The following is a 13417-nucleotide window of genomic DNA, read 5'->3' on the forward strand; positions in this document are numbered from 1 at the left end:
AGAGAGAGGGGTTATTGGGAAGCATCTGCCAAGCTTTCTGGGAGCCTGACTATCCCAGCTCTCCCGCATTCCACAGGGGAGGGGAGTCTCGGGAGCCTCGCAAGAGAGCAGTGACCAGGGCTGCTCGCCCAGTATTCCCCGGAGGTGTACTTGGCACAAAGCAGCTCTGACCTGAAAGGGCTGAGGCAGGGGATTGTGACAGTGGGCGAGTGCACTTGGCAAGTGGGCTGTGGGTGTCAAGGGAGTTAGCTAGATAGCATGGGCAAAGAGAGGCGACTCTGGGAGCTGTGGGGAACACAGAGGGCTTTGCTGCCTTGTGCTACTCAGCTGTTCCCACTTAATATTGCAAAAAAACAAAAACAAAAAAATAAAACACCCTAGAGCACGTTCTCCTTAGACTGCTCTGGGATGTCTCTCATTTGCACTTAGTTGTGGATTCTGCCTTTTAACCCAGGACCGAAGCACGGACTTTTCCTATTAACGCATGATGAACAACAAGTCTTAGTAGTAAGTAACTGACGACAACACGGACACATCAAAACTGGCATGGATCAGAAGAGGCAGATCTACTGCATCTGCAATCTGCAGGAAAAGGATCACCCGCCCCAGAGCTCATGAACACCACAATATTTGGTCGCATACCCAACTCCAAGTGCCGCTGCTTCTGACACGCCGAGGAGACTTTAGCACTTTTACAAACATCTACGTAGGACGTTTTTTTCATTTCCTGAGCATCAGTCTACGATTACTGGCTTGCTTTGGGGGCTAGGAAGAATCACACAGCATACTTAAAAATCTCAACATGACTGGGAATATTGGCAGAGAGGTCACTCACGATGTTAAATACCCTTCTATAGATTTAGGAAGTTACACTGCAGGGCCAACAAGTCAAGAGGCAGCATTAAAACAAACCTGCGACACTATGAATCTTACAGTACGTAACCGACAGCACAGAGCAGCCCCGGACAAACATCCCTTGAAACGCAGGCTCATGTAAACAGAGTTCAGCGACGGTAATACTTTTGAGGGGACACAAAGCATTGAACACACACAGCAGAATGGTCACCTGAACACCACAACACAAGCAGCATTTCATGTAGACAACTGCACGATTTCTATTGTAAATTAGCGTGTACTAGGCTGTAAATCCTTGTTTGACAGCCACCGAGCATGTGAAGGGGCTCAAAGCTTGCCTGCCTTTTGCATGTGTCTGTGCTCCACAGCCTTTAACATGGGCTTTCGACACGCCTTATATTCCCACGGGAGAAGAAATCCCATTTCCCTTGCATAAGGCTTTTCTAGAAGAAATTCCAGCATTGAGCTCTAAGGTCCCTGAGTTTTGCTACAAGGTTCCCATTTTTATCGAGCCATCTGCCCCTACCAAAAAAAAGGTTTATATAGTAAAGCCTGCGGCCTCTTTTAAAGTCACTGACATTATACCTGGATAATTCTAGTCACTCCAACCCTCTCTAAACACTTGACACCCAAGCTTCACTGACGCACGCTGCATGCCACACTGGTAACAAGGGACCCGGAAAGAACTGAAAGTCTGTGTACTCTGCTCTACTGATTACAATATATCCAGGAGGCTGGAGTCACAAGGCCAGGAATAAAATGAGTATTTACAAAAGGCCATTTCAGGATGGCTCATGAAGCTGATTGGTATGGGAGGGGTCAGGAAGGAGAACGGAGGATGATTAAATTTGTGGGAAAATAAGAAGATTAATATTTCGTTTCCACTTGGAACAAGACCAGCACGATCTGTCGCCTGGCACGCAGAAAGCCCAGAGGCCGAGTGACTCCCTAGCACCTGCACTGGAAGTGTTATTTAAAAGTACAGACAGACGTGCATCAGTCTGGTCTGGTACGTCTGAAAAACTGGTGGCTGGAAGCGGTGGTTAACAGGAAAATTAACCTGGGTTTATTTTATACTGGGGCAAGTCACAAGGACACGCCATGCTCCAATCATTTGTGGTGTGTCTCCTGCCCCCGAGTTACTCCCCCATCTGGGGGCCAGACTCTCATCCCATCTATTTCCATGTCCAAGCCTTGAACTACACTCCATGGCTCCACCAAGCAAACTGCCATGGGGGGAAGCTCTAGGGGAGTGGGCAGCTGCCATTGCTGAGCATCTCCTGGTGGGAAGGCGCCACTTGGAGGATTTTCAGAGCAATTTAGAATCTGCAAGAGGAAATGCACCATCTCTACCAACAGAACCCAAGCAAAGCAGCCCCTCTCCTCCTCTCTCCAGCTGACGGCTGTGGACCACTACAGATTCCCCTGAACAAGGCTGCCACCAGTCTATCGAGCGTACTAAGGAAGTTCCTTTATTTGCCCTCATACTGAGATGTACACACTTCACCCGCTTTCCTTGAAGCAAATACAATAATGTTCTCAAAGGGTCACCGTGGAAGAATCTTTGTATTGAAGGAGGGGGCTGGCTAGCCAGTGACTGCGTTGCTCTGACTGCAGCAGAAAGTTCTGCAGGAGTTTCTGCATGCCTGCCTATCGCCCAGACCAAGAGGGACGTTTTCAGATAGATAACAAAATGCACTTTGACACAAAAATCAGACTATCTGCGGCTCCACAATCAGTCTCCGACCCTTTCCCAGAGCGGTCCCATCTGCCCAGATTTTGTCACTAAAGAATTCTCTCCCTCTCTAGCCCCAATAATGGAAGCAATCAACGTTTCCTTTGGAAGGGCTGTGCAAACTGCCAGGGCATCAGCCCATCTCACTGCAGAACAGTAGGTCAACCCAGAGGATGGGACAGATCGCTCTGATCTCAAGGCTGGTTCTTACCGCAGCAGCTGCTCATCTGCCAGAACAAAACGCAGGGTGCAGCTGTTGTGGATAAGTTTTCAATGCACGACACACTACAAGGAGGGTACAACTCTTGATCTCTGAGCTGGGGGGGCTTAGAGTCCTGTTTTCACCTGGATTGGCCACTGGGTACCAACCTTCTAAAGTAACAAGCACGCAGTGCTACCATTTAATTCCCACCCTTTACATCCAACCCCCCACCCTGCCTACAGTATCTCTTGACCTCATCAGCTGTTGGCTACTGAAGCAGTCACATCAGGAAACAAAGTTTTCAGCAGCATGGCCAGTGCAAGGCACCTCCTGGGTGCCTGGGATACAGCAATCCTGCCCCTTCCCCGAGCCCACAAACACACAGGGATCTTGAGCAGTTACTCCATTTTACAGACAAAAACACCTCTTGGAATATTCGACTCGGACAATGTGACGGGGCTCAGGGACGAAGGAGCATCTGAAAAGGGTTGGTTTTGTTTGAGCTCCTATCTCTACGGGCTGCACGGCGCAGCGCTAAGGTTTGCTGACAATCATGCAGGTTTATTGTGGTGGTTTTACGTAGCCCATCTTCAGCTGCGGGTGGTCTCTGAGGAGGAAGAGTCGTCCTCCCACTCCGCACCCACACCCACTGCCGCGCCTCTCCGCCTCTCTCCAAACGCCGGACACGGGCCAGACGGCTATTCAGCAGCCATTTGCTCAATGTGATCAGTAAGCAGCTTGTTTTGCTCTGCAATGCAAAGAGACAATGAGATTGTGAGGCCACGGTTTATCGTTCTGATAAGATGAAAGGAGAGGGGCGGTGGTACTCGCGTGTGGGGCAGATGCTGTCCTAAGGGTGCTGGGGGCTCTTTAAATAAATCAAGGCAGTGACACAACTAGCAAGGTACCAGCATTTTTGTTTTTTATTTGGTTTAGAACAGGGGTCGGCAACGTTCGGCACGTGGCTCGCCAGGGTAAGCACCCTGGCAGGCCAGGCTAGTTTATTTACCTGCTGACGCGGCAGGTTCGATCGATCGTGGCCCCCACTGGCCGCGGTTCGCCGTCCCGGGCTATCCCTCGCCCGCGCCGCTTCTCGCTGGCCCCATTGGCCTGGGACGGCGAACCGCGGCAAGTGGGGGCCGCGATCGGCCGAACCTGCCGCGTCAGCAGGTAAATAAACTGGCCCGGCCCGCTAGGGTGCTTACCCTGGCAAGCCGCGTGCCGAACGTTGCCGACCCCTGGTTTAAAAACTACTGGATGGGGAGTTTCCCCAAGTGAGTCTTGAACTGTAAACAAACCAACGGTACACACGGCTAGATTGGGAGCTGGTGTGAAGTGGCATCTCTCCACTGTAATCGCCCTGAGCTACATTAATTGAGCCCAGCTGGGGATCCAACCCCATTGAAATCAACGACATGGTGCCCATTTGCACCAGCTGGCGATCTGGCCCTATTTAGTCCAATGAAGCTGCACCAGTTCACACCAGCAGGGAATCTGGGACCATTAACTTCACTGGCACTTTAGCAATTGACCCCATCTGGGGGTCTGGCCCCATTGACTCCAATGGCGCTGCACTCTGAATCTGACCCACCCTGTACATTAAGAAACATGCCAGGCATTTCAGACCGCGTCAGTGAAAATACGGTGAAATAGTCTGAGTTTGCCAGAGATTAGGAGGAGCCAGTGCTCTTTGCCCAGGATACTCACAGTATTTAACAGATACGCCCTCTCTTCCGCCATTGCAATTTGATTCTCCTGGCATGCGCCTGTCGCTGGGAATGGAAGCCAGCTTGGAAGTCAATTACTTCCCCACCTCTTCCCCACCAGCCATGTTCCCCTCCCTCCAGCGCACAGCCCCCGCGCCTGCCCTACCTTCATCCAGGTTGCCGATCACGGCCTGCTTCTTCAGGAAGTCGTTGCAGAGCTTCTTGCTCAGGCCGAACGCCAACATGTTGTGAGTGAAGGTGCTGGGGAAGAGGAGAGATACATGGCACGGGCACTGCCGAGAGTCACCGCGGAGCCCCCGGCCCTTCTCTCATGAGAAACCCAGGCTGGACCACACCACTCCCCACTCCCACTTCACTAACTAGCCAGTAGGGCCGGGCCTAACTGCAGCGCTCGGCTCTGGAGCGCCCCAAAAGGCAGCGGTGTTGGGATTGGGCCTCCTTTACAGTTCGGGCGTTGGAACAGGCGTCGGGGGTGTGTGTGTGTTGGGCATACCCCGCCCTTCCCATATTGCTACATGGGGCAGGGGTCCTGGTCTGGAACAGGTGAAGCCCCCTGTTCTAGAGTTCAGCGTACACCCCCTGGTGGCTGCAAAGAGCCTCTCACCTTCCCCACCAATCTGGGGGTGTATGTTGAACTCTCCCCCTTCCCCCCACCCGCTGCAGCCATCAAGGTAACCCCATTTCAGCCCCCACCTGACAAGAGTGACAAGGGCAAAGGGGAGGGTTCTTCCAATCCCAGTCCGAGCCATGGGCGAGAGGAACTTAGTGGATTTCTTCCTATCAAGGCGGGAGAATCCTTGTGTTTGCATTTAGGAGGGGGTAGGCATGAGGAAGAGGGGCTGGAAAACCCTGGGCACTAGAATGCTGATTCTGAGAATCTTTATATAGATTAAAAAAACCCCACTACAGCGTTTTCCATGAATGGACAATCTCAATACAGGAGTGACAGCATTTCCAGGACAGCGTTTGGCTCCACCACCAAAGCTGTTTAATCAAGGAAGGAAATGCCAACGGCCCAACAACCCCTTCGCTTTGGCGTCAGTCTGTTCGTCCCCTCAGACAGACTGAATTTCTGTCCTTCGTTATCAGAGAGAGACCCGACCCAAAGCCCTAAATCTGAATGCTCGGGCCCCGATCCAAGCTTCACAGCTCTGTCCCCATCTCTTTTTATTGAGATTTTGTCCATGACGACAACGGACGGGCTCCTTCTGGCCACCCAGACGCAGGCGTTATCAGTCAATTAGCGCGTGCCTTACCCAAGCTGCCCAAAAGTGATGTTCTCGTTAAACCGTAGGCTGTCGTCACGCTCCTCCTGGGTCATGTGACACCACTTCTCCCTGCAACCACAGGAACAGATCTTGTAGCAGGAAGTCCCCGTGCAGCCTCCCCTCCCCACCCTCACATCCATCCAAACCCTGCTGGCTGCCGAGACCCAGCAGCAGGCTTGTAGGAACTGTGGAGCTGATGAAGAACATATCAAGGCAGCCTGGAGGAGATCACAGGTGCAGAACACCTGCCTCCATGCCCTGCTCTCTCTCTTCTGGGCAAACGGCTGAGCCGTCCCTAGGCTGGAGCTGGCAAACACTGTAGGCATTTCCTGCAGTGGTGAGGGAAATCTGCAGTGCCTTGCTTTATTGTACACGAAAACGAGTCCCTACGCCGATGACAAAAGGGTGAGCTTGACAGCCGGGACACATCAGCATGTGCCTTCCACACGCAGCTCTGAAATCTGCCTTTAATGCCAGTTACTGGGGGTGGGTGCTGGGGGTTCACCGTCTGGAAGCAGCAGTTCCTGAAAGCAGTAGCATGAAGGTAAAGTATTCACCCACGTCTCAGGCCCAGTTTACATATCAGCCTGCGCTAGTTTAACTAAAAGGGATGGAGGGGCTTAATGGATTTATTTAAACGAGTGTAACGTCTGTGTTTAGGCCTGGTCGGCTTCTAAAAATTAGATCCACCCAGCTACATCGCTCGGGGCTGTGAAAAATTTCACGTCCTGTGCGTCAAAGCTAGTTTGCCTTAACCCCCACTGCTAACGCAGCTGGGTCGATGTAGCTACCACCTCTCGTGGAGGGAAAAACACGCTACCGTGGACGTAGGAAGTGTCTACACTCTAGCGGCACAGACGTGGGCTTAGACCAGGGCTCAGTCAAGGTTCACCCCACCTCCTAAAAAATAAGATGCAGAGAGATCTGGACTCCTGGATAACAAAAAACCAAGGGAAAAGGCGTTGGTTATGCCTCCTTTTCCATGGGCTGCAGTCACACGACTCAGGCAACTACCTTAATTACTATGCTGCGCTCCAGATTAGGCTGCATGGCATGTCACACTGGGCCATTGTGAGCGAGGTCCGAGAGGCTTTGTGGACTGGCAATCGTCAAATAGAAGGGAGCTGACCAATCAATGGAGTTTGATTCGAGGGAGTTTGAAATGAGACAACAGTCCTCCCTCCCCTTGAGGATTACGGAGGGCTCAGTACGCAATGCTAGCCATGTAGCCTGCATTCTCCGAGGAATATTTTGAGCTAGATGATACGGTCTCAACTTGCCTCCGGAGGTCTAGCACGGTCACTGAAGTTTATTGCCACTGCAACTTCACTTTCAAAATAGTAAACCTTGAAAACAGGATCTATGTTTGTTGAATTCCCATTTGGGGGAACTGGCAAAGCCTTGAAATAATGAATACTCTGAAGCGCAAGCACCATGGCAGATGATACCCAACAGCACCGGCGGATCAGCACCTTTTGGACTGTATTTTGAGCTCTTTACCCAACAAGTCTGCATCCACTCCCTCCTCTCATTAGTGAGGAACACTAAGAAAAACCGAGTGGATTGACAGATGCAATCACCTAGAATACACACGGCATTTGTGTTCTTGCCGAGCATTTCATTATCAGTGAACGCTACATTATTCCCAGCAGCTAGATGCATGTTTGACCATGAAACTAAATCAGCCTATTGTATTTCGGTCATAGCCAGCACCTTTTTTGTACGCTCCCTCTCACATATTGCCCATGAAAGGTTACTGTGTGCATTCATAACTAAAACAGGAGGAGATTGTGGGGCTCCCCATACAGATGTTTTACTAGGGGGTCTTTCACAAAGCCACTATCATGCCAGGACACAAGTCATTCTAGGTATGTTCATTACACTCATTTAATACATGCACATGGGGAAGACTAGAGGTCAGGGTTTCAGACAGCCCTCTACTGAACAGAAATCCAGTGGGGGGTTATGTACAAGGTTCAGAAGAGGATAAAGAAAAGGGAAGGAAAAAGGAGCAGGAAGAAGAAACAACAGAGGAGTGGCAAAAGGAGAATAAAAGGAACAGCGCACAAACTTCCACTGCATGTTTAACTCGCCTGCACCTAACTGGAGTTGGAGGTGCTGCTTCAACTGGAAATAGATGGTGGCACTAGGGTATCTTTTCAGCAAATTCCATAGTGGAACCCTAACTAGAACAAGTGTTAATTCCTGCTGGGACTGGTGAATAGCCGTAGTTATCTCATGTAGGGCCCAATCCAGCAAGCCCTTCCTCGTATGTTCAGTTTTTGTTAGACAGCTTTGCAAGATTGCACCTAGAAACTGCAAGGGATTTAGCTGCTTCAGTGGAGTTTGTGGGGCCAAATTCTGTGCCATACTAGAAAGTTTAGGCGTACGTTTAAAAGCACCAAGTCTGTCAGGATCAGGTTCACTATAGCAACCAATATATGCACTAAATCTGAAGGTTGCCAAGGCGGGGAAAGAAAATCAGCAAGGTGCTTTAAACGCTGGAAGCAGAACTTTACAGATCTCCCTGTCCCAGTGACAGAGGAAGCGTATTTAGGTTTTTCTGCTCTCTTCGTATATTCTTGCTGAGAGAAAACAAGATCAAAGTGACCAAGGGAGATTCATGATGCTTCTAGGTCTGTTATTCAGAAATAATGTGTTTGCAAAGGAAAAAAAATATGTCTCTACTTAAATACCTGGCTCTTTATACTGGCACAAAAGGCCACTGTAAGATCGATTTGTTTCTTCACTTAATCCCTATTAGAAAGGCATGTGGATTAAAGCTTTGACTATTATTTACAATGTACTAGGGAAAGGATATTTCTGCATAATGAGCTTCTAAAATTCTAGTTCCTCAGCAGGGCAATGCACCAGCAAGCTCAGGATGTTGGACGACAGAGAACTCCAGGTTTGAGCAGGTCCACGTCCAATTCTGGTCAGCAGTGTGATTTGTGATGCACGAGGGTTGAAATTCACCCCCCTCTGCATGCAGAGGAGCTGTACAAGGCCCTTGCATCAATTAAGTCCCATTTAGTCTAGGCCCCGTGCACGAGTAAATTTCACACCAGGCAACTAATTGAGCAGTGCTCTGCTTACACAAATTGAGTCGATTTCCTTCCCTAACAGACATTAGCTGCGCTTTCAAGAACTTATCTGTGAGCTCCAAACAGTCCTTTTTTCAGGTAGGCTTTTTTTGTTGTCACTTAAAATGATTTGTTCCAGGATCAGACATCAAGATCTAAAAAAAATTTTTTTTAAATCAAAGAATCTTTCCCCAGCCCCAAATTCCAGTCTGTTCTCGACTCTGATCCCCAGTAGATCGTTTCTTGAACTTGTAAAGCTCAAGAACATAACTCTCAATGCAACCTGCTAGCTTCCCCCCATGGGCACTGTGTTTTTTTTTTAAAACATAAGCCACGATTTAAAGAAAAATAAATAAATAAGAAGGCAAGATTTCAAACCAGCAAAACATCTTCACAACCTCAAAGCAACAGCAGCGCTGGAAACGCACTAAGGCAGGGGATTGAATATACCTTGATTCAGCACCGCACAGGAGTCAGGAACTGAACGCGAAAAAAGCAATGCTCACCAGACCACACCATTTCACAGAGTCAGTAGCAAAGGAAAAAATAAAATAAGGAAGAGAGGATAGAATGACATTCCCCCCTGTATGCTAGGAGACTCAGTTTGTGTCCAAAATCTGCCCATGAAACTGGAGCATCGCACAGCTGCCAGTGTGTGAAGTGGCACAAGAGAACAGAAGTACAAACCATCAACTGCTCTATCCATCACGGAGCTAGTTCATTACCAAGAGACCTCAATGCAGCGGCCTGTCATTAAGTTTTGTTTTAAAATCCACCAGATCGAAGGATTATGGATATAATTGCTTCCAGTTTTCTTCTAGTCTCACCGATAGCACTGTCCCCATTTCCTGCAGGTGGAGCCAGATCTGAATTTGTGCCCATTTCTCATTTGAGCAGGTGGCATTTCTGAGCCCAACCTGCATCCGAGACATTTTACCATGGTGGCAAAGTTTGGACCTGAAGTGAGTCAATGCTACTGTAAAAATGCAACAAAGTAATGCGGACAGACACACCTCTTTTCCTCTTCCTCTCCAGTGTTCCCTCTGGAGTGGCAGCAGAAACAGGGTCAACAAAGGTTACATGTTAAAGATCATGCAAGATATATGGATGGAGAAAAAGAGAAGAACAGATGAAAGAAAGAAAGTCATTATAGGCAGAGAGAAGAAAAAAGGATTTTTGTTATTTTTCTTTCCCCCTTGCAGGAAAATCGCCTTCCCAGTGATCTCAACTCTTCTCCTGTTCTTCCAAAGCAATTACCAAGTATGAAACCAAACATTTCTACTACACGCCCCCAGCCACCCTGGGGAAGGACTTTAGGCAGTTGTTGCTTTAGGGATTTTCCTCCTGCAGAGGGCTGCGAAGTGAGAGATACAAACCCAGCTCGGTGAGAAAAGGCGTTCACAAAAGCAGACTATCTCCTAGAGGCCTTTAAGAAAAGGAAGGACAGGGGAAGGTGTCTCACTGCAGGGACCTAGTGTGTCTTTCTAGCCTGGTCAGAGGGGGTCAGTGACTGCTGGGCACACTCAATGACTGCGTCTCAGGAGCAGGTGAACAGTTCAATGAGAAGCTCCCATCTATAAAGCAGGGTTGGAGTCTAACACCGAAAGGGACCAGTCTCTGGACAGAAGATGAGTTTCTCTTAACCTTTAATCCCCGAGGGCCAAACGCCAAGGTCCTTAACTCAGAAACTCCCATCAGCTTCAACGAGAGTCTGCCGCGGGGTACGTCTACACTTGGAGCTGGAGGCGTGATTCCCGGATGAGTGAAGCTGCAGCAGCACGAGCTGCAGGATGAGCTAGCCGGCTTGAGTATGTACCATGGGTCTCTGACGGGCACGTACTTGCAGTGGCTAACCCGTCCCACTGCTCACACTGCCATGGCTACCTTCTATTTTTAGCATGGTAGCTTGGTGAGAGCTAGCGTGTGTTTATCTCCTCAAGCTGAGAATTGCAACCCCAGCTCCATGTATAGACATACCTCAGTCAGGACTTCAGTGTAGGCCAAACCCTAGCGAGTAACCAGGAGACCAGAACCCATTCTAAACCAATGCTGAGAAAATGAACGACATCAGGATAGCGGCTTCTCTTTGCCGAGCCAAACCCTAACCGATGCACTGAAACGGTCGCTACCAAGGAATGCAATGGACTAGTTTAAGCCCTTTTCATGCTATGCACTGGAGACCATACAAGAAGCTATGCAATATGGTGAGAGACTTGGTCTGAGCACTGGACTGGGAGCCAGGAGCTTGCAGGTTCTAACCCCGTCGCCGACACACTCACTTCCCTCCGTCTCAGTCACCCCATCTGTACCACGGGGATGAGAATGCTTGCCTGCCTCCCAGGGAGCTGCAAAGATTAATGTTTGTAAAATGCTTTGAGAATGAAGAGCCCAAGGTGTTATAAAATGAACCTTGTGGTGCCTACAGAAATGCAGCTATGATCTTTAGAAACAGACCCCCACACCACAGGCCAGAAGGGCTGTAAATCCGGAAGAGGTTTACATCTGCATGAAACCCCTCTGTAGCTCTGGGGAAAAGGATAGAAGGCCAGGGCCTGCTTTGATTGCTCAGATTCAATACTCCATCACCATTATATGAAAGGAAGCTGCAGCATCAGTGTCACGGTCCCCTTTGCAATCCATTGCACGTGAGATGCTGGAGGCATTAATCCCGTAGGAGAAACCCTTAAATACGTACATGCTCCTGCATTAATGATCACAGCTGGAAGACACTGCAGGTTCCTAGAACTGGTATTCATCACTGGTTGCTATGATAAGAAGCTGCTGGTGAATCTCTTCTTGTGCCATTTGCAGGTATGAACCCGATTTTCATCTCATTCCTCTCTATGAAGCAGTGAGCGCCATGTCTGCATGCCACCTTACCTTGCATCCACATGGAGCAGGCAGAGCTGGAACCAAGCCTGTTGCTTCGCCCCCTGATTTCTAACTTAAAAGGACATGCAGTGGTTTTATTTTATTTGCAGAGACTGTGCCGTCCCTGTCTGAAGGGCTGTGATCAGCAGATCTGGCTGTCTCAGAGCTCTGCCAGGACCAAGGTGTCTCAGCAGTTTGCATGCTAAATTTTGGAAACTGTGGCCATGTGATCCTGGCAACCACTTGTTTTTGCAAGGTGTTTATCAGCCAACTGCACATCTGCAGCATGTTCACGATCAACTACAGCAGTGCCTGGATAGACAATGGGATCCAATTTAGGAACACACAATATTCTTTTCCAAGACAAGAAACTCACGTGCGATGCTCAGTCTGCTGCATGTCTGCAGAGTTCACCTGTTGGTGGGGGTGGATATAAAATGGATTCTTTTCTTTTCAAAAAGAAGAAAACCCAGCTTGTCAGCTTTTATATTTTAACTATATTCATTGATTCATAGATTTTTAAGGCCAGACAGGACCATTTGATCATCTAACCTGATCTGCACATATTGCAGGCTATTCAATTTCACCCAATTACACTTATGTTCAACCGAACAACTTGCATTTGGCTAAAGTTCACCCTCTGGAAAGGTTTCCACTTTCACTGGAAGACACCCAGAGATGCAGTAATCATCACTTCCCTTGGTAGTTTGTTCCCATGGTAAATCTGTTAAAAATTTGTGCCTAATTTCCATTTTGAATTTGTCAGGCTGCAGCATCCAGCCATTAGGCCTTTCTCTACTGGATTAAAGAGCCCTTTGGCACCCAGGAAGGCATTTATACACTGTAATCAAGTCATCTCTCAATCTTCTTTGTGATCAGCTAGACAGACTGATCTCTAACTCTTACTGCAAGGCATTTTCTTCAGCCGTTGATTCTTTATGAGACGGTTTTCTGCACCGTCTCCAATTTTTTCAACATCCTTTTTAAAATGCAATCATGATTGTGTGCAGCATTCCAGTATCGGTCTCATCAGTGCCAGAGAGAGATAAAAATCACATCCCCACAGCTACTCTCTACTCCCGTTTATCCACCCATGGATAGCAGCAGCCCTTTTTGCCAGAGCACTGGGAACTCATGTTCAGTTGCTTATCCACTCGGACCCAGAAATCCTTTTCTGAGTCACTGCTTTCCGGGATACATTCCCCCATTCCGCAGGCCTGGCCTGTATCCCTTGTTCCTAGACTTTGCATTTGGCTGTATTAACACACATTTTGTTTGAATGGGCCCAGTTTACCGACTGATCCAGATCTCTCTGTATAACTGCCCTCTCCTCATCCGTATTTATCACTCTGCCAATCTTTGTGTCATCTGCACATTTTATCAGCAGTGATTTGATATTTACTGCTAAATCATTGATAAAAATATTGAATAGTATCGAGCCTAGTACCGCTGCCTGAGGAACCCCACTAAAAACACACCTTCTCAATGAGTCCTCACTGACAGCTGGTTTATGAGATCTGTCAGTCAGTTCTTAATCTATTTCATATGTGCTCCATTGTTATTGCATAGTGCTAATTTATTAATCAGAATATCATGTAGTGCTACATCAAACGCCTTACAAAAGCCTAAATGTATTATTATCTACGCGGTTATCTTTATCAACCAAACTTGTAATC

General features: G+C 48.4%; 1 protein-coding gene across 1 annotated transcript in view; it reads right to left on the reverse strand.

Annotated features, from left to right (window-relative positions):
• Window positions 1-457: 457 nt before the first annotated feature.
• The window catches only part of LOC113404982 (uncharacterized protein KIAA0513-like), a 37506-nt gene continuing 24546 nt past the window's right edge, over window positions 458-13417 (reverse strand). The window contains exons 10-12 of the mRNA XM_026663759.2: window positions 5776-5856; window positions 4665-4759; window positions 458-3540 (exon numbers count right to left, since the gene is read on the reverse strand). Of these exons, the coding sequence (XP_026519544.1) occupies window positions 3491-3540; window positions 4665-4759; window positions 5776-5856 (226 nt within the window). The 3' untranslated portion in view covers window positions 458-3490. The remainder of the gene's footprint in view (window positions 3541-4664; window positions 4760-5775; window positions 5857-13417) is intronic.

The sequence above is a fragment of the Terrapene carolina genome, unplaced genomic scaffold (assembly GCF_002925995.2).
Source record: "Terrapene carolina triunguis isolate 2854851 unplaced genomic scaffold, T_m_triunguis-2.0 Scaffold33911, whole genome shotgun sequence".
Taxonomy (NCBI): domain Eukaryota; kingdom Metazoa; phylum Chordata; order Testudines; family Emydidae; genus Terrapene; species Terrapene triunguis.